The sequence below is a fragment of the Pseudophryne corroboree genome, chromosome 2 (genome assembly GCF_028390025.1).
Source record: "Pseudophryne corroboree isolate aPseCor3 chromosome 2, aPseCor3.hap2, whole genome shotgun sequence".
NCBI classification, from domain to species: Eukaryota; Metazoa; Chordata; class Amphibia; order Anura; family Myobatrachidae; genus Pseudophryne; species Pseudophryne corroboree.
In genome coordinates this window covers 1,007,841,398-1,007,868,031 of record NC_086445.1, presented here as the reverse complement: position 1 = coordinate 1,007,868,031, position 26,634 = coordinate 1,007,841,398, and the positions used below count along the sequence as shown (strand labels likewise).

General features: G+C 43.7%; 1 protein-coding gene across 2 annotated transcripts in view; it reads left to right on the top strand.

The window, feature by feature from the left end:
* Window positions 1-26,634, top strand: part of BRWD1 (bromodomain and WD repeat domain containing 1) — a 403,503-nt gene that overhangs the window by 112,924 nt on the left and 263,945 nt on the right. For both annotated transcript variants that reach the window (XM_063956583.1, XM_063956584.1), the window contains exons 4-14: window positions 779-838; window positions 5,592-5,742; window positions 6,289-6,387; window positions 6,485-6,645; window positions 7,246-7,467; window positions 15,307-15,407; window positions 15,511-15,572; window positions 16,916-17,016; window positions 24,521-24,561; window positions 24,996-25,097; window positions 25,914-26,064. In XM_063956583.1, the coding sequence (XP_063812653.1) occupies window positions 779-838; window positions 5,592-5,742; window positions 6,289-6,387; window positions 6,485-6,645; window positions 7,246-7,467; window positions 15,307-15,407; window positions 15,511-15,572; window positions 16,916-17,016; window positions 24,521-24,561; window positions 24,996-25,097; window positions 25,914-26,064 (1,251 nt within the window). The remainder of the gene's footprint in view (window positions 1-778; window positions 839-5,591; window positions 5,743-6,288; window positions 6,388-6,484; window positions 6,646-7,245; window positions 7,468-15,306; window positions 15,408-15,510; window positions 15,573-16,915; window positions 17,017-24,520; window positions 24,562-24,995; window positions 25,098-25,913; window positions 26,065-26,634) is intronic.

Genomic DNA, 26,634 nt, shown 5'->3' with positions numbered 1-26,634 from the left:
TTGGTACTTACCAGTAAATCCATTTCTCCGATTTTAAAGGGAACACTGGACGCCTTCCCAGCGCTGGCCGTCTTTTTATTTTTTTTATTCCCCTCCCCTTTTGTCAGGATATGGAGTTTTCCATTTTTTATGTATGGTTAATTACCTGTTAGGTTGACTGGTGACAATTACTGTTGTTGTTTCTTTTGGTTTTCTATTTCATCTCCTGGTGTGGTATGGAAGGTAGATAGTAACTGGGTCGACAGGGTCTTTTGGTTGACATGGTCTAGGTCGACATGTGGTTTTTGGGTTTTTTGTGTCGTTTACTTCGTAGAGTGACCGGGAACCCCAATAAGTGCACTGTGTCACCTCGCATGGCTCGCTTCGCTCGACATGCTTCGGTCTAGATGCCGCTCTCTGCTCGGCACAGGTTAGTTCCCAATTGTAGTCCAAGTAGATCGTTAAGTATGAAAAGGTTAAAAAAAAGAAAAAAAATTTCACCTCCTCCTCTGTCGAGTGTTTCGAGCCGTCTCCTCTCGGGCTCCGTTTTCAAACTAGTCTGTAGGGGGGGGGGGGGGGAGTCGGTCACAATTCTAAAGAATTTAAAGTGCCGGCTCCACGTAGCCACCACCTGTACCTCACGGTAAAGACCTTCTAGTGTCCCCTGTGGAATCGGAGAAATGGATTTACCAGTAAGTACCAAAATCCTGTTTTTTTTTTTTTTTTAAATGAATTTAATAGTGAAGATGGTTTGGAAGAAATCATGTAAACTTTCATTCTTTTGCTTTTCAACTAATAGAAACTTCCAAGCAGATTTGATTGGGAAGGGAATGAACATGCCAGAACATACCAAGAAATGGTATGTATATAAATATGTACTGATGGCTTTATAACAGTTTATTGTACAGTGCTTATTTATTATATTGTGGTGCTTTTGTGTGTTTCATTGTATCCCGTGAGAATGGAAATGCTAGGGAGGAGAACTTCCTGTCTGCAGATGTATGTATGCGCCTTCACCCTGTGCTCAGGCTCTTCCATCTCTCTATAAGAGCTCACCATATCACTTCCCACTCTAACCGCCAGGATTTAGGGGGTAGTTCAGAGTTGATCGTAGCAGCAACTTTGTTAGCAGTTGGGCAAAACCATGTGCACTGCAGGGGGACCAGATATAACACGTGCAGAGAGGGTTAGGTTTGGGTGGGTTATGTTGTTTCTGTGCAAGGTAAATACTGGCTGCTTTATTTTTACACTGCAATTTAGATTTCAGTTTGAACACACCCCACCCAAATCTAACTCTCTCTGCACATGTTACATCTGTCCCCCCCCCCCCCCCCCCCCCCCTGCAGTGCACATGGTTTTGCCCAACTGCTAACAAATTTGCTGCTGCGATCAGATCTGAATTAGTCCCTTAGTCCGTGCTTCTCCCAACCATTGGACCCCCTGCTACCTATTAGATTCGCTTCAAACAGGCTCTCCGGCATATTTCTTCAAGCCTACCAGCTCTCATCCTAACCCGCCCTTTTTGGTCCTTGCACACCGAGTCATTGCTTTGTGCCTCCCATGTCTGATTGCCCCTACCTCATTTGATAGCTCACTCTTATGAGCAGGAACCTCTTCCTTCATGTACTCTTTCCTTACTTATGCCGTTCTCTCCACTCTTGCTAACTTCTCATAGTCCCGAACCGGTCTGCTGTATAGAACAACTAGGGGGCAGATTCAGCCAGAGCTACTTTTGTGGTGTTTGCATAAATAATAATTGTCTAAAATGTTAATTTTGGTTTGTAGCTTGCTATATTCTGCTCTGTTTGTGTTGTGATTTTATGCACTATGTATTCTTAAAGGGCGCTATCCAATTAGCCGCCGTGATTTTCAATGTGCAGTGGATTAGCTGGGGGCTATCCAGTTAGCCCCAATACTCTGCACTTATTGGGGATTATGCTTCATTTGCCTCAGGCACGCAAAGTTTAATCTCCGAAAACCAGCCCTCAGAGCCGCGATAACTTATGGGTCCAGGAACTTATCCTGGACCCCTTGTGTTTTCTGGGGGGGAGGGATATGACTGGATAGCCCGATAATGACCATCAGACTAAAGTTGTGATATTGGCCCTTTTATTTTCTTCCGGAAAATTGCATGGTTAAAAGGATACCCCATCTTTATCTGCATCTGCACTGTGGACCCTTTCTGGCACCATATAAATAGTTTTTTTTATTGTTAACCCAAAGGTTATACAGGTTGAGTCTCCCTTATCCAAAATGCTTGGGACCAGAAGTATTTTGGATATCTGATTTTTCCATATTTTGGATTAATTGCATACCATAATGAGACATCATGGAGATGGGACCTAAGTTTAAGCACAAAATGCATTTGTTTCATATACACCTTATACACACAGCCTGAAGGTAATTTTAGCCAATATTTTTAATAACTTTGTGCATTAAACAAAGTTTGTGTACATTGAGCCATCAGAAAACAAGTGTTTCAATATCTCACGCACTCAAAATATTCCGTATTTCGGAATCTGTATTTCGGAATATTTGAATGTGGGATACTCAACCTGTAGTAACAAAACACCCAGATTCTCCTGTTGTGTTTAAAGTAGTTAGGATTTTGTGCATGTATTTTAACGTCCTTATACGTTTACCTGTTGGGAGTCTGAAAACTCCTCCGCACCCAAGGAATAGTAACGTCACTAGTGTGTGTCCTTCAGAAGTCCAGTATTTAGGAATATAATGTATCAATGTTTGAAATTGAATGTGCAATAGTTATGGATAACCTTGATGAGTTGCAGGTGCCTCGCTTAGATGTAAGATGTACTAAAATATCTCTGTTCTAAATGGAATCGTAGTGCAGGAAGAAACTGTGCTTTGCAGTCCTCCGAAGCACCCGCTCTATAAGCGGAAACCAACATGAACCCGCTCGTCTTTCTATGTTTTACTTGGTTTTGTTTGTGGCTCTATTGTCTAGATCCTTTATCATGTAGTTCTCTAACATCCAATTGTGGAACACTGGATAGTATAGGGCAGGGCTGGCCGAACCAGTCCTCGAGATCTACCAACAGTACATGTTTTCCAGGCCTCCTGGAGATCTGTAGAATTGTCAGTTAGGAATGAATGCAGCACATCTTAATTCGTAATGACTACACCTGTGCACTAGCTAGGTGGTCTGGAAAATGTGAACTGTTTGTAGATCTTGAGGACTGGTTTGGCCAGCCCTGGTATAGGATAGTATATACTGTATAAGAAAGAGAATGTAAAGTGGCGTGGAAGTAATGATGACATATTAGGTGATTTATGTAGGGCTGAGTCCTAGGCAGAGGTCAAACCGCTCCGCTAATCCATTGGAGTTCAACTGAGAGTTCAGACCAGAGGTGGAAACCAAAGGTGGTAGATATGGAGAGTGAATGTAAAGACGAGTATGCTTCATTCTAATTAGAAAAGACTTTGAATAAGAGTTGTATGTTGGGATACAGGTAGCGGAAATTCAGTGGGGCTGTTGTGTGGAATGAAGACATGGGGGCAGATGTATTAAGCCTGGAGAAGTGATAAAGTAGTGATAAGTGCAAGGTGATAAGGCTCCAGCCAATCAGCTCTTAACTGTAATTTTTAAAAAATTGTACTGATTGGCTGGTGCGTTATCACCTTGAGCTTATCACTTCTTTATCACTTCTCCAGGTTAATACATCTGCTCCATGATTCTTGATGGCCAGCTGGGCATGGGATGTTGAGAATGAGTAGCAGCCACGGAGTATAGTTGGCTGGTCAGAATTTTAATATGGGCAACATTACTCGTGCTCTGAGTCTGAATTTATTTCTGTTTGGGCTAGTAAAGTGAACATGCTGAGTGTCCTATGTATGTGTGTATACATGTAATATAAGTTGTGTGTGTATAGATTTTGTATCATGTAAGGTAAAGAAGTAGTCCTAGATATAAAAAAAAAAAAAGAATTGAAGGCGTATACTTGGGTTTTTTTTTGTGAATTTTCATATTTTCATGTTAAAGGTAAAGCAACGATGAAAGGTTTGTAAAGGGATATTTGAGACCTATCAATGAAGAATGTAGAGGTTTTTGTGACACAAGTAAAGGATAAATGGAAATTATTTTTCCCATCCTCTCTGCTCTAAATGCAGTGTTTATTCTGTGATCAATGGGGTATAGGTGAGATTACAACCATACTTGCCTACCTGACCCTCTCCATGAGGGAGAAAATGCTCTGTTCCTGGACTTTCCTGGTAATGCATGATTGCCATCACCTGTGGTGAAACACCTTTCTTATCAATTAACTAGCTCACCACAGGTGATGGCAATCATACATTACCAGGAAAGTCCAGGAACAGAGCATTTTCTCCCTCATGGAGAGGGTCAGGTAGGCAAGTATGATTACAACCCTTGCAGGCGAGACCAACAGTTATCCAGTTGTGAATGTATTCTGAAGGTTTGCTGTCAATGTTCCATTGTAGAGTGCAAAAACTCATAGGTGTAGAAGTCCCGGATCTGATCAGGGATATGGAACAGTATAGGTTCCCAAACACAGTCCTCAAGGCACCCTAACGGTCCATGTTTTAAAAATATCCATGGCTCAGCGCAGATAGATATTAATTAAGTCACCTGTGGCCAAGCATGGATTTACTTAAAACGTGAACAGTTAGGGTGCCTTGAGGACGAGTTTGGGAACCTATACTGTTCCATACCCCTGATCAGACCCAGGACTTCATTGGAAAAGAGGTATAACACTGGAACTTTGGGGGTAAGTTAATTCTAGTTAGTGTTTTGTGGATGTAATTGTATTTCTGGTAGGTAAGTCTGATAAATACCTCCTGGCTAAGTTTTGATTCTTAGTGCTCATTTTTATATACATTGATTTTTTTTCTTTTTTTTTCTTTCATTCTACGTTTACTCCAGACTGTTATATTTTTGACTGATTTAAGAGATACAGACACCGGAATCCCGGCCGTCTGAATGCCGGCAGGGGGGTGAGCGCTAGAAAGCCCCTTGATATGTGCCCTTGGCTAATGCCGAGGGGCGGATAGATTATTCTGCACTATAGGCCTAATTCATGTTGTATGCAATGGTTGAGTATCACGCAACTGAGCGATTATCGGTAGACTGCGTATGTGTGAAGGTTCCGCTGTGATCCTGCTTGCAATTTAATGGAAAATTTACTGTTTGGAGGTGATAACAGGGAATTTTCGGTGAAGTTGTTGGGAAAATGCGGACATGTCATGGTCCTTTTCGAGGGCGTGTATCTGCCAGCGACTGCTATCTCGTACGTACAAAAGCATGGCTCCTGTGCCGCTACTGCTGTGCCCAGTTTGCATAGCCATAGACTAACTCTTAGCGCCTATGTTCCCTGTTTTTGTGTATTGGTCGCGACTGCTTATGCAGTTGTGAATGAGTGTGGGATGGGTCCGGTGGATGTCGTTTAATTTCAGGGTGACAGATTCGCTTGCTAACAATAGCAGTTATGTAGCCTAGAAAATCGCATTTGTGTGCAGACATGAATTAAGCACTACAGCATTAGGTAGAGGAGATGAACAAGTAATGGAAAGCTACAGTTGCTTTATATATGTATTTATAACATTAGCTCCTTTTTAAAATTTTTTTTTTTTTTTAGCTGACGGCTAACAATCGTATGGATCCTGAGCATTTGGTGAAGCTATGCCAACAATTAATAGCAATGCCTAAAGGCAATGTTCCAGCTAATGTCACCAAACCTCACTGTTTGCTTGGAATTGATACACGATCTACATCATGCACTAAAAAAGGTACTTATATACCCTTATACCCCTTTCACACTGAAAGGGGCACTGAACACTGTCGGCGCTGGGGCTTCAGATATACTTTACCCTTTCACACCGCGGGATGATCCCTCGTCATCACCATTCACACAGTATGCTTGGTGATTACTTCATCTCTAGCGCTCCTGAGCCTGCCAATTAGCAGCCTTTTAGGCAGAAGCCCACTGGTGATGTATGACCCCCAGGTCTGCCTTTCACACTGCAGCTGACGTGGTTTGGACCCGTGAATGGTCAGGGTCGTCGACCCTTACACACCGAGCAAGGACCCAGGTCACGTCAGCTTGCCCTAACTTAACTTGTGTTCTCGGCTAAGTGTGAAAGGGTTATCGGTGGAACAGTAATGTATTATAATGCCGTGGATCCGTCCCCATGAATCATTCCTAACTGAGGGAACCTATGAAAACATTTGATATTTTAAAGATGATTATAGTGCTCTTAAGATAATTTTAAGTAAAGCCTAATTCAATTATTAAACATTATTAATTGCAGTTGATGCTTTTTACGTTTATTCAGGTTACAAAAATGCTCAGTGGAGCCAGAAGGCATTTGTTGCACTGCAGCGTGGGAGACCCCCGGAAATGCCTTTAAAGAGGGTGGAGCCACCAAACGTTGGTATGGGATAACTTAAGTCCGTGTAGAACAGTGTGTTTCTTAGATCCATATATTTTGTCTGGTGCTTTTTGTCATTGGCTGTTATGTGCATTTTCAGTGAACGTACTTCACGGACGAGAACGAACTGGCAGTATGCGCTTCACCTCTGCGTTTCCTGTATCGATGTACCAGAAGATCAAGATGCAAAAGAGGATTCTCGGGCATCTCTCTTCCGTTTACTGTGTTGCGTTTGACCGCACAGGTCAAAGAATCATTACTGTAAGTAATCTAGAATAGTGTAAAGGGAGCTGAGATGGGGCAATAGCACAGGCTTATCAAGCTGTAACGCTGGTTGTTATGTTGGTACCACAACAGCTGTGGAAGTATAAGTTGCTTTAGCCTTAATCTGGTTGTATGTAATAAAAAAATAAAATAAAAAAAATATATATATATATAAAAAAAAATTCTGTTTCCTTATAGCATAATAAGGGTTAGGTGTCATCCTATGTAAATGAATGTATGTGGCACAAGATTGTTAATACAGAATACCAGCTAGTATCGTCTTTACACACTTAATCCCCATGTATTTTGGTTTTGATTGTAGTAGTTGATACCTTTGTTCTCGTCCAGCCTTCAAATGATTAAGGTTAAATGTAGCTCTGAAGGAATTTGTTCTCTACTTTGCTGGTGTTCAGTCCAATGACCACAGCTGTTCAGCGAGGATATGGCTGCTCACAGCTGTTTTGTATACAGCACTGTAGTGTGTAAAATGTTTAGAACCCATGTAGGCAAATTGTTTAGTTTAGGAGAATAATTAATCCCAAAAGCAAATCTGTCTTTCCCGTTCTGATTTGTGCCCTTTCCTTTTCTTCCACGTAGGGCTCAGATGACTGCTTGGTGAAGATCTGGTCTACATTTGATGGCCGGCTGCTATCTACCCTGAGAGGTCATTCGGCTGAGATCTCGGAACTTACTGTGAACTATGAGAACACCCTGGTTGCTGCTTCAAGCTGTGAAATGATCATAAGAGTGTGGTCTCTCAGGACGTGCTCACCTGTGGCCGTGCTACAGTTTCATCTTGCGCCCATTACCTCATTGCTTGTAAGCATAAAGTGGTGGCATTATCCAGAAGCAGTGCTCTTTCCTCTTGTTACTCCCCATTATGTTTGGTTTTATCTTTATCCAGACTATTAAGTTATCTTCATGTGTACCTTAACGGTTTAGTACGTCTGATGTTTGTTAGCAGTTTATTCTTTCTAATCCAGTTGTTCCTTTACTCACCATACACCAAGGACCCGCAACTGTTACTGGGTGGCAGCTGAGCACTGGAGGCTTAAAGAAAGCTATTAGTAAGAACTGCTTAGAAGCTTCAAACTTGTGCTCCATATGTATAATGTTAATGCAGCCCCTGATTGTACACCAAGGCTAAGCCTTAATATATGCGGATTATCCTAGCTGTTGAAATGTCTAGGGTGAGATGGGTCCATTAGCAGGGAAACCTCATCTTCCCGCTTTTCGGACGTAGGCACATCTCCTCCAGTTTTGGATACCGCATACATCAGTGCTAGAGGTCTTAGGCATTTCAAATTTTTAATTTCACAAAGCTTCAGACTGTTGGATGGTGACTGCAGGTTGTATGTTTAAACTCTAGTTGTCAAAACTCATTAAATTTACTTGTAATCAGTTTTCAGAGGTTTTTTTTTTTATCTCATTCATTCATAGGTTATTTATTTAGCATTTCTTTAAGATCTGCCTCAGTTTCCACTTGTCACCTCCTTCATCCAGTGGGGAACACTATAGATAGTGGTATGTGGACTCCAGCACCTGAAAATGGAAACAGTATGAACTTCGCTCCCTACCCCCAATACCCCAGTTACCTTTATCACTTGGGGGACACTGTTCAGTGCAATGGCACAAGACTCTGCCCCCCCCCCCTCCCCCCTTCATTACAGTTACATGGTGTCATTTGATATAATCGCACTATCTAATTCTGTAATACCAATGGGGTGATATATTCTAAGCCTTTTAGCGTGATACGGTGGATGGAGATAAATACCAGCCAGTCTGCTCCTACCTGTCATGTTACAGGCTGTGATTGAAAAATGACATGAGTTGACTGGTACTTTATCACTCTCCACGACTTAGTACAGAATTGGGGAACCTTTGGCACTCCAGCTGTTGTTGAACTACACATCCCAGCATGCTCTGCTACAGTTTTTCTGTTTGGCCATGCTAAAACTGTAGCAGGGTATGCTGATGTGTGGTGTTCAACAACAGCTGGAGTGCGAAAGGTTCCTCATCACTGTCTTAGTACATCTTCCCCATCATCAGAGGGATGGGGTGGGGGTGTGTGTGTGGGGGGGGGGGGGTTAATTAAAAAAAAAAAATGTTGTTGTCTGTTGGGGTGATATTCACCCAGTGCTCCTTGTTTGAGGGTGCTGACCTTAGCTCTGTATAGATTACACTCTCTCTGCTCTCTTTGCGGAGAAAGCCCCCAAAACTGTTCCTCCTCAGACATTGCCGTTTTCCATGGCTGCAGAGGAACGGACTGCAAGTACAATATGGCGCAGCATGTTACATCTGTAATTTCCTCCCTTGCACTGATAATTGAATCTGTAATATATGCCTGAGAGGAAACTCTAATAATCTAATAATGGTGTGAGCTAGTATGCGTGACTTGTGTTCTATCCGTGATGGGCCATTTCTCTCTGAGGATAGGTGTCACAGCCACCCTGTCACATTATAGGGTGAGCTTTAGTGTGTTACTTGTAGACGACTAGTGTTATACCCATGAGAGGTTGCATGACACCACAGCATGCATTGGATACGTACACTCTGTGCTTCTTTTGACAATAGTGCAAAACAGATTTACTTTGTCACTAATGCTGGGTATAGGCTGCCTGGAAGCAGGCAGACACCGAAAGGGTTACTTAAAAGTACCCGGCAGGCCTTGTCTTCCTGTCCCCTATACCTTCTCGCGTCCAGGCACGCCAGTATTTCGATTTATTAACCAAACACAATCTAAAACATGGGGGGTCAGATGTTTTAACCCTGGAGAAGTGATAAAGCAATGATAAGTGGAAGGTGATAACGCACCACCCAATCAACTCCTAACTGACATTTTTCAAACCCGTAATGATTGGCTGGTCCGTTATCACCTTCCACTTATCACTGCTTAATCACTTCTCCAGTCTCAATACATCTGCCCCTTAAGTGGTAGAAACACTACTATTACTGTTTTGTAAGTTTAATTCCAGGACTGGGGCAGTTCTTGCTGTAACTTATCCCTTATTCTGTAATGTCTGGGAAGGGAAATTCATGCAAGGCCACCTACTTAAAATGTCAGAATACGTTTACCAGTCTTGACTGTTGTCTGTCAGGCCTGTGAGGCAGATTGCCATTTTTACACTGGGCTGTGCCGCTACTGCCTGGAGATGCAGGCCTCAGTACCATAACTAGGGGTGTGTTCCCTTGCACCTGCTCTACTTCTTGTGGCTGGTGGCTCCGCACCCATGGCATGGCATAATAACATCACGTGTTCAGAGGTGTGGGTGCCACAGATCCTTGCTCCAACACAGAGGAGCCAGGGCCTCAGGGGCCAGTGGAGTCATCTCCTACTCATGTGGTAGAGATCTGGTCTTCTCCAGTCCATTTCGCCCTATATCCGCAAACCCAACCTAAGTCCAGGGTTTGGGCACAGAAAATAGTATGTTTTCTCTTCAGATCAAATACATTGTTTTGCCTTTTACTTGTGGGTAGGAACAACTATCAGTTTCATGTACTTGTTAGATGCCCAGCTGATGCTGCCAGGCTTTAAAGCATCTGTTAAACGACAAATCTAGTATATGTTTATCAGTTATCACTTTTAATGCAGCTCAAGCTTCTCCCCTGTATCCTGCCCAGGGCAGATGGCGTGTTCCTATCGAGGTCAGAGCTACTCCTCCCGAGATCTTGGGCAAGTTGCAAGCCTACCCCCAAGTCCACATGACTGGTTAGAATCCTACCTGGGAATCGCCAAGGTGGAGAGCAGTCTACAATTGTTCTGCGCGGGATGATGGAAGACTGCCTGATTCTTCCTATCCTATCTTTCAAGGAATCACTTCCCAGTCGTATTTTTTTTTTTTCTCTCTTCACAACCGGTCTACCTCACGATACCTCCAAAGCCGGGGCTTTGCAGGTGTGTGTTGGGTCCCTTCTGAGTTATTTACCCTGTTCCTCCACATCAGCGAAGCCTGTTCATATTCAAACCTCTATCTTGTAGGAAAACTAGATGGTTCCTTCCGTCACATCCTCAATCTGAAGTTCCGGTATGTTTACCTCTGGGTTACCAAGTTCAAATTGGGTGTCCCTCCGGTCCATTGTTCATTCCCTGGAACCAGGGTATTTCCTAGTGTTCCTGTACGTCAAGGACAATACGTTGCATTCCTTTATTTGGGGGGGGACACCAACGGTTCCTGCGATTTGTGGTCCTCTCGGACCACTACCAGTTTCGGGCATTGCCTTTTGGGTTGCCAACAGCTCCTTGGGTGTTCACTAAAGTGATGTCTGCTTGTCTGCGGCTCCAAATGATCCAGATAACACCTTACCTGGACGACTGTAATTTCAGACCATTTAGAAGACGCACTGTAGGCGACATCACCCTGATGTTTTGAATCCTTCAGTGCCAGAGGTGGATCATCAGCAGCAGTTAGTTCACCTGGAGGTGCCTTCTTGGACATCTGGTTCAGAAGGTTTTTCTTCCTCGGGACAAGATTCTTTCTCCAGGTGATGATTCGGTCTCTTCTTTGGTTACGGAGTGTCGATGCATCTATGCATGCAGGGTCCTAGTTAAAATGATATCCACCTTCAACATACTGGAATTTGCACAGTTCCATTCCAGGATCTTCCAGTTGTATATTCTATCCAAGTGGGATGGTTCTTATGTCCAGATCAATTCTTAACAGATTTCATTGATTCCAGAGGCTTGTCACTCCTCTGGTTGCTTTAGACATCTTACCTGGACGATGGTTGTCCCTTTCTTGTTCAGGACTGGTTTCTCTTTGCTACTGATACCAGCCTAAGGGGCTGGGGAGTGGTCACGTTAGAGACTACCTTCAAATGTTGCCAGATGGAACAGGCATCCATAAATATCTTGGAACTTTTTCCAATCTACAGGGCCTTTTGGTCCGGTACGGCATCTTCTCCAGTGCAATCTGGTCAAGGTCCGTTCTGACAACACCACTGCCATTGCCTGCATACATAATCATGGTGACACAAGGCTGGCCCTATTGGCAGTTTACGTCCCAGGGGTAGAAAATTTGGAGGCCGACTATCTCAGCCATCAACGTTGTATCCCTGCTAGTGGTCTCTTCACCCAGATGTATTCCAACAGCTAGTAGACCATTGGGCTTGCCTATCTGTAGACCTGATGGCATTGCGCTTCATTCACAAACTTCCCCTCTGCTTTTTCAGGACTCTGGACACAGGGCCCCTTTGCGTGGATCACTGTCCCTTGGACCTTTTCACTATTGTACGTCTTTAACCCAATGTCCCTTCTACATCTGGTGATTTGCAAGCTAAAACTAGATGTAGGGACAGTGATTCTAGTCACTTCCGATGTCCACGCAGGGCATGGTATGCCGATCTCAGGCACATGTCTATTACAGCCCTTTGGTGGCTTCCCCTTGCCCCCACCTGGATCTTCAGCAGCTGGCTTTGCTGGGGTGGAGCCCTCCTGAGGGCCAGAGTGTATCTGGATACGGTGGTACATACAATGCTTTTTGCTAAGAAACTGTTTTTAGATAAGGCATAGGTTCACAAACTGTGGATCTTTAAAAATGTGTCAGTGAGTAATGAATACTCCTGTTCACCTGCTAGGTGTCCTGGAAAACGTGAACTGTTTAAGGTCCTGAGGACAGAGTTTGATAACCTATGGCTAAGCCATACCACAGAGTCTGGGAAACCTACTTTGCCTGGTGTGTTTGGAAAAATTTGAAGCCTGAGATTTTCTGTATTTGTAAGAATTTGTGGGTTTTTTTTTGGTTGTAGGCGGGTTTGGATTTGGGTCTTCACTTGTTGTACCTGAAAGTTCATGTTTCTGCACTTTCTGTTTATTTTCAGGGACGCCTGGCGACTATCCTGCTATTCAGACTTTCCTCCAGGACGTTCTTCACATTCAGCCTCAGTTTGTGCCTTCAGTCGAGCCCTGTGATTTGTACTCCGGGCTCTCCAACATTCTCTTTTTTTGGGGTCTATGGATTTCAAATCGCTTACGTGGAAAATGGTTTTGTTTTAGCCATTTAATTTGCCCATCGGGTCATGGAATTAAGTGCCTTGTCTCTTAGAGCTTCACTACTTATTTCTCATGTGGACGGTGGGTTTTATGGACTACAGTCGTTTTCTTACAGAGGTGGTTTCACATTCATCTGAAGTTAAGGATTCCATCTTTTATGGGTGAAGGAGATTCCCAGACATCTCTCTGGTCCTTGTATGCATTAACGGCTCTCTGCATTTATGTGGATCGGTTTCCGGACTTTCATCATCCGTATCCCCTTTGTCCTGTATTTGTTTGTCAAGAGTTTGGCCTGCTTTCATACAGACCATTGCACAATGGATTTGGGAAGTCATCTGTTATGCTTTCACTTTGGCTATCCTCGTTCGGTTGCCACCCACTCTACCTGTTTGGTCGGGACCTTCTGAGTGGCTCAGCGTTGTGCTTCGGTGGAACAGTTTAGCCGGGTCGCCACTTGGTTTGCCTCTGTCCTTCAGATCTTTGCTAGGTGAAAACTGTCTGCCCTGGGCAGGGGTTTTGGCGGAGGAATGTCTTAAAAGTTAACTTTTTAGTGCCCAGACTCCTCTAGTACGGGTTATACCCCAAGATATCACCAGTTTCCTCCATGGCATCAGAGAAATATATTAATCTGGTAAGAACCAAAATCTTATTTTCTCTTTTAATGAAGTTTATAGGCAATATCCAGGAATATATGTACAGGTTGAGTATCCCTTATCCAAAATACTCGGGACCGGAGGTATTTTGGATATCGGATTTTTCCGTATTTTGGAATAATTGCATACCATAATGATATCATGACGATGGGACCTAAAGTCTAAGCACAGAATGCGTTTATGTTCCCTATATACCTGATACACACAGCCTGAAGGGAATTTTAGCCAATATTTTTAATAACTTTGTGCATTAAACAAAGTGTGTGTACAGTCACACACTTCATTTGTTTCATATACACCTTATACACACGGCCTGAAGTTCATTTAATATAATATTTTTAATAACTTTGTGAATTAAACAAAGTTTGTGTACATTGAGCCATCAAAAAACAAAGGTTTCACTATCTCACTCCCACGGAAAAATTCCGTATTTCGGAATATTCCGTATTTCGGAATATTTGGATATGGGATACTCAACCTGTATTCTGTATTTTCTGAAATGCTTTTTCTCCTTGTGTTTCTAGGCATCCTATATAATAAAAGGATAGCACTTCTCCCCACCTCTATGGGGGGATTTCAAGTGTTCTGCACACCGGCGGCCACTAGTTGGGGCCCAACGGAGCAGTTCAAGTGTTGCTCCATTTGGTGCTCAGAGCCGCCAGCGCTGATATTACTGTTATGATGTTCAGTCATTTTGACGGGCTGGTAACTAGTTACCTGATAATTCAGTTGTACAGTATAGTACCAATCAGAGTTACATAAATCTAAAGATTGCTATTGCCTGCTGTCTTATTTTTTTTTTTTACCACAAAATGTCTTGGCTGCACTGCGACGCACAAAGAGACTGCTGATTAATTTGATGTGCAACACTTGTATATGTGTGTGCGACTGAGTCTTCAAAAAAAGCCACGGCTGCTGCATCGTAGCACCTCATATGGATACGCAGTCACACAGATATACAAGTGTTGCATATAAAATGAATCGGCACAGTCTCCTGGTGCATCAAATTGTGACAGACACATTTTGGAGTAAAAAGAGGTGAAAGACGGCTGGTGCTAGTAGAGTCGCAGGGCATCCGGTGCGCTCAGAGGGGCGGTTTAGCCTGATAGCAGCAATAATGTATGAAGACCAATCTTTATATCACATGGAGCGTATAGGGATTGGCTAAGGCGACATTCAAATATTTAAATATAAATCTAGTTACAAGCCCATCTAATCAACAATGACAGCGCCTGCGGCTGTGCGTGCCCGGACGGAGCAACACTTGAATTGCTCTGTTGGACGCCATCTAGTGTCCGCAGTTGCTTTAAACACTATAATTCACCTCATAGATGTGAAGAGCAGAGTTAGCCTTTTATTACATACTGTAGGATATATAATGTTTCTATTATATACTGGTTATGCTCTCTCTCTGCCTGGAATGTATAGCCACTATCAAGCATCTGTTTATATTATGCTGATAATGCAGTAGGTTTCCCTTGGAGTTTTGCCTTGACATTCTCTTTTTTGGTTATTTGGGAAAAGTGTCTCCTGTGGGATTTTTGTACTTACTGTGAAATCCTTTCTTTGATTACATGGGGGACACTATTATTTTTGCTTTCGGTCATGTTGTCTGGATTATGTCTTACATGCTTTTCTGTACTTGAGCTTTGTTAGAAAATAACTTACGATATAGAGGGGTAGAGGCCAAGTTCAAACAGTTTACGTTTTAAAGTTCCAGGCCTCCTCACACCAATAGTTATACCCCAGTGGTCTAGGGTCAACCATGGAATAGTAACAAAGGATTTTATTATAAGTGCAAAATCCCACTATTGTTCTAGATCAGTGATGGGCAACAGGCGGCCTTTGTAGCCTTCACTTAACTCTCCCTACTCCTTCCTGCTTTGTCATAATTGTTGTAGATTGTAGCTCTTGTTTTAATGACACTTTTGTAGGTCAGAGGACCACCCAATGCGGCCATTGCATGAAGTTGCTTATCATGAAGTAGGGGGGTCTCACAGTTGTCTTCCTTTCTAGTTCAGCCCACTGGTCAAAGGTTCTCTGAGATACTTGGTGTCTACAGGAAGGGATGATGCTGTCTGCTTTTGGCAGTGGAATGTGGAAACCTTGAAATTCAAGTATGTATTTTTTATTTTTTTTTATTTTAACAAATTATAAAATTCCTTTTTCTTCTCTGGATCTTTGTTTAACATTTTGTTTTTTTTCTTTATTTAAATTCAGAGATCGACCTGTGAAGTTCATAGATCCTGGAGCCGAGATGCTTTGCTCCTCCTGTAGTCCCGGTAAATTAAAGTAGAGCCTAACTGCTTAGTTAGCTTGTGAATAGAATGTTTGACCATTATGTACTGGGGCATTGTGGCCTTAGACGTACCTTCTAAAACACAAGAATTACACACTATATGATCTACTTTTTTCTAAGCAGAAGGTGCTATTGAAAATTTGAACTATGGGGGTAATTCAGATTTAATCGCAGCAGCAAATTTCTTAGCAGATGGGCAAAACCATGTGCACTGCAGGTGGGGCAGATATTACATTTGCAGAGCATTTGACTTGGGTGGGTTAATTTGTGTGTCTGCAGGGTAAATACTGGCGGCTTTATTTTTACACTGCAATTTATATTTCAGTTTGAACACACCACACCCAAATCTAACTCTCTCTGCACATATTACATCTGCCCCCCCTGCAGTGCACATGGTTTTGCCCAACTGTTAACAAATTTGCGGCTGTGATCAACTCTGAAGCACGCTCCCCCACCTCTTATTTAGCCCATTATGATTATTTAGAGAATCGCACTGCTGGCATGGGATTACATGAGAAGATCGGACCAGAATGGGTGCACAAAGTCCTGACCTGTGTGCTTATGTTTTATGGTAAACTAGAGACTATCACCATTAACGCATAGATTACATTTTTATGCTGTGCCGTCAGGTGCACTAGGAAGGTAACGGACTACGGAAAGCCATTCTTTAACTCCGAGGGCTGCATGCGGTTCCAGGGGCACCAGTTGTACACTGCAAGGCTTAACATTTCCTTCTAGCAATATTTGACTTTTTTGTATGTATGTATATTGCTTCATCAAAAAATGGTATCGTACAAGTGAACCCCCCAACGTCTTATAACTTTGACAAAAATGTGTAGAAGTTATATTATTACAAACATCAAAGTAATAAATGATAGAATATGCTGTTTGCATAGGCCACGGTTTTGGCTTCTATAGTGCGCCTATGGGAATGAACAAGACTTGCAGTAGGGTTTAACTTCAGGTGAATATGATCTTTGGTGTTTAGCCAGTACAGTGGGGCAGATGTATTAACCTGGAGAAGGCATAAGAAAGTGATAAACCAGTGATAAGTGCAAGGTGATAAACGCACCAGCCAATCAGCTCCTAACTGTTAATTTACATATTGGAGCTGATTGGCTGGTGCGATTATCACCTTGCACCTGACACTGGTTTATCACTTCCTTATGCCTTCTCCAGGTTAATACATCTGCCCCAGTATTTCTAATATGTTATCACAGACCATTTCATTCAATTCATAACTCCTTCCACCCTAAATTTTACAAGTCACTCCTTACTAAATGCTTCTCACATTTGAACCTTTTCTCCCATTGTTTTGACTTATAGGTGGTATGTTTCTGGCGGTTGGTGGCAGGGACTGTACCATCAGAATGTATTACTGTGGTAATGAAACCCCTGAGAAAGTGTTGGAATTTGAAGCCCATACTGTGAGTACCCACAACAAATTCTCCATATGTATGGAACATAAATAGCATCCTTTATCCTAAATTATTATTTCCGTCCTCCTTTCTGGAGGATGCTGGATACCATGGGGTGTAGAGGGTGCTCTTCATGGAGTACACACAAATGCAAACTAAGCTTGTTTGTGGGCAGCCGTCCCCTGCCCCTACACACTGTAGTACCTGGGACTTTATGTATTATGTTTTATTGTGAGCAGTTACTTATTTGCTGTACTTTTGTGAACTCCGCTGTGAAGGGTGACCAGTTAGGAGTGCTCCATCTGTCACGCCTGCACCTGTTCTCCTGGGGGGCCAGACTCTGTCACGGAGGGACACAAGGCACAGCACTAGGATCGCAGGCACAAGGGCCGTGTGTGGCTGGAACAGCAATCAGCCCGGTCTCTCTGTGATTGGTTGGGGGTAGGAGATTCTGCCACTTGCTATGTATTTGAGGAGTTGGTTTGGCAATCCAGGAGTTTTTAGGTTTACTGGATCTGGTGGAATCTGATGTTTCTTTAGTTTCCTTGTTGAAACTTTATAAGAAAGCTGCTATTCTTTTTTTAATCAATCTCTCACTTTACTGGTTTTCTGGAAGAATGCCAAAACAGTTCAGTTCGGAATTAGTAGGATATGCTGGCGCTTGGTATCCCGGCGGTCAGGAGACCGACGCCTGGATACCTACACTACGAATGGGGCTGTTTTCCCCTACCACCTAACCACCCCCTACTGTGCATAACCCTAACCTCACATCCTAGCAGCCTGAACCTAAGCCCAGCCCCCCCCCTCCCCAAAGACTAAACCTAACCACTCCCCTTGAAGGCCTAACCTCCACTCCTGCAGCCTAACCTTAACCACCCCCCTCCTGTAGCCTAATCTTAACCGCCGCAGGGTGCAACTAACATTTCCCCCCACACCCACCCCGGCCCTAAACCTAACCGTTACGGTCAGGATTCCGACAACCGGAATTCCGAAGTCTGTCTCCTGACAATTTCGGAATTCCTGTGTCTAGTCCGACAGCCAGTATCCCGACTGCTGGTAAATTAACCATATCCCACTTTATCATATCTCTTTTCAGATGATTATTTGGGTAAGTGGGAGACTGCGACTCGAGTGGCTATCCCCATCTCTCGGTTGTTTATGGCCACTGCTATCCACATTCTTGATACAGCATTCTTGAAGGTCTGCTCTTCTTAAACATGTAAGGGAATCGTTAAGTATATCTTTGTCTCTCCAGCCTGTATTAGTGGCTGCTTAAACCGATAAAGCGGCGGAAAAATAAGCTGAGCAACTCTTCCACACTAGAATCTTGCCCTTAGGACATCATGTCTCTACATAAATTCACTATGTGGGTGATGTTGCTCTTGGCTTGTCCTAGATTTCTGCAATTCCTGTGGTGAACATATCTTAAATGCTTTGAAGAGCGGACGCAGAATTGATGCAGACTTTGCAGTCTTTACCTTGTGCTTGATCTGTTGTCTTTGGTACAGGCATTGATGCCATCATTGCTGAAACTACATTAGGTAGAAGTGCTCTCCTTCTTATGAAGCGTACCATGAAACATAGAGTAAATCTATTGGTCCTTTTGTTTCCAGTAGGATGCAAGGAGCTCCCTGCAAGGCTGCTTCACAGGTACGTGTGGGAACTATCAAGAAGCAGGGGGTCAGGATTGAGCAAGCGTGCCTACCAAAGCCTGCTGAAAAGCAGTCGGCATGCAACGGATCCCACCTGGACCAGTTTGTGGCAGGGTCCAGTCTGTTCTGCTTCCACGATCCGAGGATAGCTGCTTCCTTGGATCGGTTGGGGCATCATAGAATGAGGTTCTATCCTAGACCTCTTTGGCACTCCACCCAAGCATTTCTTGTCACCATGCTGCTTCTACAGGAGGAGACCAGATGTCTCATACTTCAAGGGTCAATATCTTCCCTACTACAGTTGGGGATTATTATTCCTTATACGCCAGATGAGGCAGGGTTGGAGTTTTACTCCCACCTGTTCTTGGTCCCAAAACCAGACTTGTTCTTTCAACCATCTTGAACCTCAAAACTCTAAATTGACATGGCCAAGTTCAACATGGAGTCATCCATTCTATGGGGCAGAACAAGTTTGTTGTTGACTTGTATTTAAAAATACTTGCATTTTCCCTATCTGAAAGTACTGTACTGCACTGTCTCCTCAGATTTGCAATGTGCAGGTATCATTACCATTCATGGTCCTGCCTTTCATTCTGGCCACAGGTGGGTATACACACAGGTCATGGCAGCACACTTGAGATTGATGATCATCCCTTACCTAGATCTCCTCATCATGGCCAACGCAGTATCTCTGCTCTGGACGCATCTGCAGCTGACCATGAAAATTATGGAATGGCATGTATGGGTGATCAACTTCCAGAAGTCCAACCTCGTCCCATTACAGTGCTTGGCCTTCATGGGTCTTCTCTTTAACACCAGGTGTCACAAGGTATTCATGCCAGAGGAGAAAATCTTGTCTGTCCAGAGGTATATTTTTATCCTGATCTCTACCCAGCGGTTGTCCATTCTGCCCTACGTGAAATTGCTGGGCAGGAAAGTTTCTTGAATCAGAGCGATTCCATACGTGCGCTTCCTTTCCTGTACCTTTCAGCTTTAACAGCTTGGCTGTTGGTTTTGTATGAATCCAAACATATAGTTATATAGAGTTATATAGAGTGTATTTACTAAAGTGCATGTTTATCGAAGTGGAGATGTTGCCACTTCTAGAAGGTGCTATATAATGTAAAATCTGGTTGTTATGGGCAACATCTCCGCTTCTATAAATCCGTACTTTCGTAAATTATAGCCTTTGTTGTTGGCCTTTGGTGTTTCAATTGTCTCATTTCTGCTGACCTGTCAACCTGCCAGTGGACCACACTGACCACAGATGTCAGTCTGCAGGGTTGGGGCATAGTGATACAGGGTCTTTGTCTCTAAGGGGTTTAGACTCATGCAGACACAAAATTTACAGTAAACCTCTTGGAGTTGAGGCCCATTCGTCTGGCTCTCCTTTAGGCACAGTTTAATCTTCCAGAAAGGCTACTCAAGACCCAGTTGGAAAATGCCACCGCTGTGGCTTGCATCAACACCAAAGCGGAACGCCCAGCTCCATGGTGATGAAAGAAATGATAAAGATCTTTTGATGGGCGTAAAGGCAGTGCCAGTGATATCAGCAGTATTCATCCCAAGTGCAGACAATTGGAAAGCAGATATTTCAAGCATGCGCAAGGTTCATCCTGGGGATTTGTGCTTTCATTAGGAGGTCTGGACCAACTTGTGGACTGATGGGGTCTTAAATCTTCTAGAAGTTGGCTTGATGGCCACTCGAAGCAATCGCAATGTGCAACTTTACAGCACTCGCGCGAGGTGTCCGAACGCAAGCCTGGTTGATGCAATGACTGTCTCCTAGAAGTTCCATTTTGTTTTATGCAATTCCACTGCTACCATGCTGAAGATGGTAAAAGTCGAGGGTGTTCCCATCGTCCAGGTGGCTCCAAACTGGCCAAAGCGGTTGTGGTACGCTGACAACCTCAGCATGGCGAATACCCATCTGACCAAATCTGCTCAGTCAGGGACAGTTATTTTCATCAGGACTTAGCTTGGTTGGCTTTGACAGCATGCCTGTTGAAGCAATGATCCTTTGAGTTAAGGGCCTGTCTGATCAGGTCATTCAGGCTGATAGAGGCCAGAAAGCCATTGTGAACAAATTAGCCATCGTGAATGGAAGGACGTCCGTACTGCTTTATTCAACCTGGTTTGGCTGCTGTCTTTCCTGTAGGGCGGCTTGAAACTATTTTCTCTGAAGGTTCTGGCTTTGGCACTTTCATTATTCTTCCAACGTAAGTTGGATGACATCCCTGAAGTTCATACCTTTTCTACAGGATGTACACCATGTCCAAAATACTTGGAAAGGGTATTTTTTGCTGGCCATTTCATCTGCGAGGCAAGTCCTTGTTTTTCATCAAGTCCTTCTATTCAGCCGAAGTTTGTCTCCCAGATTTCTTCTTATCCAAGGTACTGTGATTCTGGATTTGAGTTATGACTCCTTCTCTGCTAGCAAGGATATTCTTAGAGCCTTGTGGCTCTATATGGAGAGATCTGTATACCTTAAAATGGACAACCTTCCCTGGAGTATCCGGGTATGGTGACTAAGTCACTCCGATTTCAACAAATACAGCTTTTTATTTTGCACAGATCCTATATGGCACCGGCTCGGTTGGCCAGGTTTGGGGCCGGCACTACAGCTGCTTGCCCTAAATGTGGGGCTGTCCATTCAGGTGTTCTGGTCTGGGGTCAGGTCGATTCTGGAGCACACGGGGATGCCTGGGAGTATGTTGACCTCGAGATTCTGTATATTGGGAATGGGGGGGCCCTGCTTTGGGGTCCAGATGGGAGGGCCTTTATGCTCGTAGTATTTGCGCCCTAGCTAAAGTGTACATCGCACGGTCATGGATGGCCCCGCGCTGCCCTTCTTTAAGGCTCTGGTTAATGACACTCTCCTTAAAGACCGCTATGTATACATGAAAAACAATGCCATTTCCAAATATGAGAAAATATGGTGCCCTTGGATTACTTCTGTATACTCCTCCCCTGCTATTGCGTTATGAGAAGTACTGCGCCCCGGGGGCGGAGGGGGTTCTAGGTACATTCAAGGCCAGGTTGTGATATCTCTTATTACTCAATACTTCATATACCTCACTAATAGTATTGTAATACTGCTTCTTGATGTTTTTTCTTTTTTCTTTCTCTCCCCCCCCCCCCCCCCCTTTTTTTTTTTTTTTTTTTTCCTATGCGTTTATATGCTTTAGAAATATTTGTAGGCTATGTTATGGCCTACTAGTTGGAGTTGTACTTGGTATATAATTGGGGAGAAAATTAAAATGTATAATATTAGAGTTATGACCTGTTTACAGACACAAGAATGTTTTTGAATGGGAGGAATTGTACAGGTGATGTAATATACCTTATTTTTTTTCGAGATCATGTATGTTATAACCTGTCGCTTTGCCTGTACTGTATTATCCGATTTCCCATGTCAAATGGTATGTCTGTACTCGTGATCCTTTCTTGAATAAACAAACTCTATTTAAAAAAAAAAAATGGACAACCTCCTGGTGCTCTATGATGCGCACGAGAGGTCGACCAGCAACTGCATAGTCAGTGGCTAGATGGATCACAGTAACCATCTGACAAGCGTATATTTGGAGGGGGTCCAAATCCCACTTTGGCTGGTGGCCCATTATGCCATATCTATGAGCTCCTCTTGGGCAGTGTGACACTGTGCCGCTGTAGAGTTATTTTGCAAGGTGGCCACATGGTCCTCAATCTATACTTCTACGAAGTTCTACAAATTTAAGGTTTTTGTAGCTATAGATGCAACTTTTGTGGCTTTAAGTGCTGCGTGCAGCCTTAGCTTGGCGTACCCTTCCGTAAGAAGCATCTTTGAAATGTCCACATTGTATCCAGTGTGCACCAGATATGGTAACAGAAAGTAGGATTTTAGGTACTCGCTGTTTAATGTGTTTCTCTAAATCCATCTGGGGGAAATTGCGCTTCCTCCCTTTCTGCGATCGGTTGAGTGTTCTTAAGTGTTCTCTATCCCATATGGGCTTATTAAAGTCAAACCAGAGGTACTGCAGGATGTAGTGGAGGAAGAGACAGCCCACATACAAGTTTAGGACCTTATTCATTAAGGATTGCAATTTCTGCTAAAAAGCAATTGCTGCGATGAAATACTGTAGTTGCCGCCCAGAAATAGAGAAAAAATGCCCATTGCAGAAATTGCAAATGCATCGCAATATGCGAGCTGATCGCAAAACCATACACAATTACCTGAACATCGAAGATTTTTCCTATATGCGCCAGGCAAGTTCGTCCACAATTCTTCTGACACGACAGGCTGGAAGTGGTCATCGTTGTCGTCAGAGGCCCTCCTTAAAAACGCCTGGACACACCTGCATTCTTTTCAGACAGACCCAGAAAACGGCAAAAACACTGGCTTCCTGTCAGTCAAACAGTGGCTGCATTTTGATCACGATGTGTATGCATTTTCTGTCGCTATTATTACTTGCGCATGCGCAGTCATTCAATAATAGGCCAGATTATGATTAGCAAATTTTGCAATCCTTACTGATTAAGGTACTTAGTCTCCAGGGGTGTATCTCGGGCCCGGGTGCCCCTCGCAAAGTAATGGACAGGCCACTCACCCCATATTTGAAATATGTATGGCGCATGTGCAAAATAGGGGCATGATCTTGTGGGTAAGGGGTGTGACAACACAATATTACTCCCAATTCAATTTGTTACTCAGTAATAACCCTTATACATATTATGCCACACACTAGTGCCCTTTACACATTATGCCCCACACTAGTGCCCTTTACACATTATGCCCATGCAGTAACCCTTATCACACTGTGGAGAAATCAGCAGTGCCTGGCCCGGCCAAGGAGAGGCACCGCCCGGTGCTGCCTACCCATGGCCTGGGGGTGTAATCCAATATTGGTACCAGTGAGAAGGTATCCCAGCGCACTACATAGTAGTGGTGATTTATTAGTAGTCTATTTTGAGTTTCTTCACTGTGGTGCATTGTGATGTTGAACACCAGCGCCATCTCCTGCCTTCTGTGCAAGCCACCAGCACAGGCACTGTCACTACCAAGTGATTCCACCCCCTGTGCACCTGGTGATTGCTATCCTGGCCAATGGGTAGATAACACCAGTGTGCCCAGCACATAGCAGTAGTTTCTCCCCCCCCCAGCACATAGCCATAGTCTCCCCCCCTCTTAGCACATAGCTGTAGTCCACACCCCCTCCCAGCACATAGCTGTAGTCCACACCCCCTCCCAGCACATAGCCGTAGTAGTCATCACCCCAGCACATAGCCTTAGTCTCCCCCCTCCCTGCACACATAGCCGTAGTATTTTGCAATACCTGGTGTAATGAGCTGGGCATCACCGGGGCTGGAGGATCGCACAGTAGGCAGGAACAAGCGCTGGTGTTCGTCACTGCACCACACTACGTGAAGAACGTGAAAATAAACTACAGCTTCCAGATGCCCTTGATGCCTGGTGCTCCCGACATTGCAGTGCATTGCTGTGCTGGACACCGGCGCCTGTTCCTGCTTACTGTGTGATCATCCAGCCCAGGCAATGCCACTATTAAGTGATTCCACCCATTGACCGAGAGCGGCACTGCCGGGCGGTGCCCCCTCTTCGGCTGGCGCCCCTGGTGAGTGCCATCCTGGCCAGTGGGTAGAGAGACTCCTGCTTGTTTCTGCTACTTGAACAGCGCCCACTGCACCCCATTTTAGGTGTCCCTCAGCATGTTATAGTGCCTACTGCTCACTCATATTTGGCCTACAAAATTCTGGTTCCTATACCCATATCACCAATACTATTTCCTTTTTTGTGGACCTCTGCAGAAATTAGACTAATCATCCATTGTCTATGTTTTAACAGCGCTTTTTTTTTTTCTTTGTAGGATATAGTTGACAGTGTTCAGTTCTCTAACAACGGAGAAAGGTATGGTTGATGTAATTAAATTGATTTATTGTATAACGAATTCATAGACTTATGCTTGGGTGAGAACAATATGACAACGTTGTTCCGAAGTTTGTTTGAATTAATTTGTTTGTGTGCCGGAGATTTCAGCCCTATCTATTTCAAATTCATGTGCCGCTAGTCTGTACTCCTTTTCCCCAAGAGAATGTAGAACTAGACAGGCAGTCACAAGTGCTGCGCAGTAAGGAGATTCTGGTGCTCAGCTCAGCAGGTAAATGGACGGAACTGTGGGTGGAAGGTAAAGGCAAAACACGCAGAGTTATGTTTTTTGTTAGGGTAAAGGAGGCGTTCCTTTTCCATCAAGGTTATGGATCTGTGTATTTAAAGTTGCTATTGTTTAAATTGTAAAGGACACATCTGCGCCAGTCTTTTAGCAGCTGCGCTTTTTGTTTCAGGTTTGTCAGTGGAAGCGAAGATGGAACGGCTCGAATATGGAATTTAAAACAGCCGAAGGAGAATTGTATTATACTTCATATGGACATAAATCTGGATGACGGGTAGGGTGTATAAATTGTATCACTCAAGTGTGTGGTGTTGAGAGTACAAATGTTGTGTGTTTTTTTTTTTTTTTTTTAGGTTTCAAGTTTACGTTAGAGTAATGTTAAAGGGATTTTAAATTACAGCTACTGTCAGTACATTTTTTAACTTCTAAAACTAACCTTAATTTACCCTAGTACAGTATAGGGAAGATGCATCAAACCTTTGAAAGTGATAAAGTAATGCCGTTGCTCAAATCAGCCAATAAGCGTCTGTAATTTCAAAGACTATGCTAGGTAAATGACCGTTAGAAGCTGACTGGTTGCTCTGCATTACTACTCCACTTTATCTCTCTCCAAGGCTTGGTGTACCTCCCCCATATGTGAGAGAGCAGAAGTGATGTTGACTTACTTATTTTAAGCAGTTTTATTTAGACTTCTGCCCCGCTCATCACACGACCCTTCTTCCCACACATGGCCACTCTCGCTATTTGGAGCAAGAGACCGGGTCACTTCTCTGTGTGCTCAGCCTTTTTGGTACCAGATTTGGGCACCTGTAACTGTGCTGAGCAGAGGAGTTGGACAGTGCACATACTTGTGATATCACTCTCGGCCATTCTCCTTTTGGAGTGTAATAAAGATTTGTAAATGGCCTATTCATTGATCTACTGTTAACATGCTTCCAAATTTAGAAACGTTTGAATGCTGGAGACGCTAGTGAAGTCACAGGCTTGATAAAACTGCCACATTCTGAACTTTGCAGAGCTTGGGTTAGGTGCATGACTGATATACTTTCATTTACTGCATGTTAAATCTTTGTAGCCTTCTTTCTCTTAGATCTCAATGTAGCAGTCCCCCCGAGTATTCAGACCCTAAAGTTCTAATGATTGCTTGGAGCCTGACAGATGACTTTGTTGTGACGGCCAGCAATGGCCACCTGCTCAAGGTGTGGAATTCTCACACTGGTAAACTAATGCATGTTCTGACGGTGAGTTTGAATATTAGGTCGCTTTATCTTTTATTAATGAGCCATGCAATTGACATGTTTGGTTGCGTAGTCCAGATCTAAAATGCACTGTCCATTGTCATGTGGGCAGTGCGATCAGATACAGACTAAAAAGCTGATTACAGGAGTTTGCGCTACTGAAGCGTCACCGGGTCTGCCCCCTTGGAGCCAGCAATCTTACAGGTGGAGAAGTGGTGAAGAATAAATCCCTCCCTCACTCACTTCAGCTTTATTTTTCAGCTCATTAATGAATTACCCCCAAATGCCACTTAAGCTGCATACACACGGTGCGCTCTAACTACCGATATGGACTATATAGTCCATATCTGTAGAAAACATAGTGCATATCGCACATGTGTATACACCTTGTAATGCCGGTGCGTGGTCCCGCGGCTTTGGCATCGCAAGAAAAAATAGTGTGCAGGCAGGCCAGTATTGACTATATCGGAGGTTCATTCTTCCAGCCACAATATAGTCCATATCGGCCGTTCGCATGTGTGTGCGGCTTTAGAATGATAGACAATAGAATACCACCCAGTAACAAATTAAGAT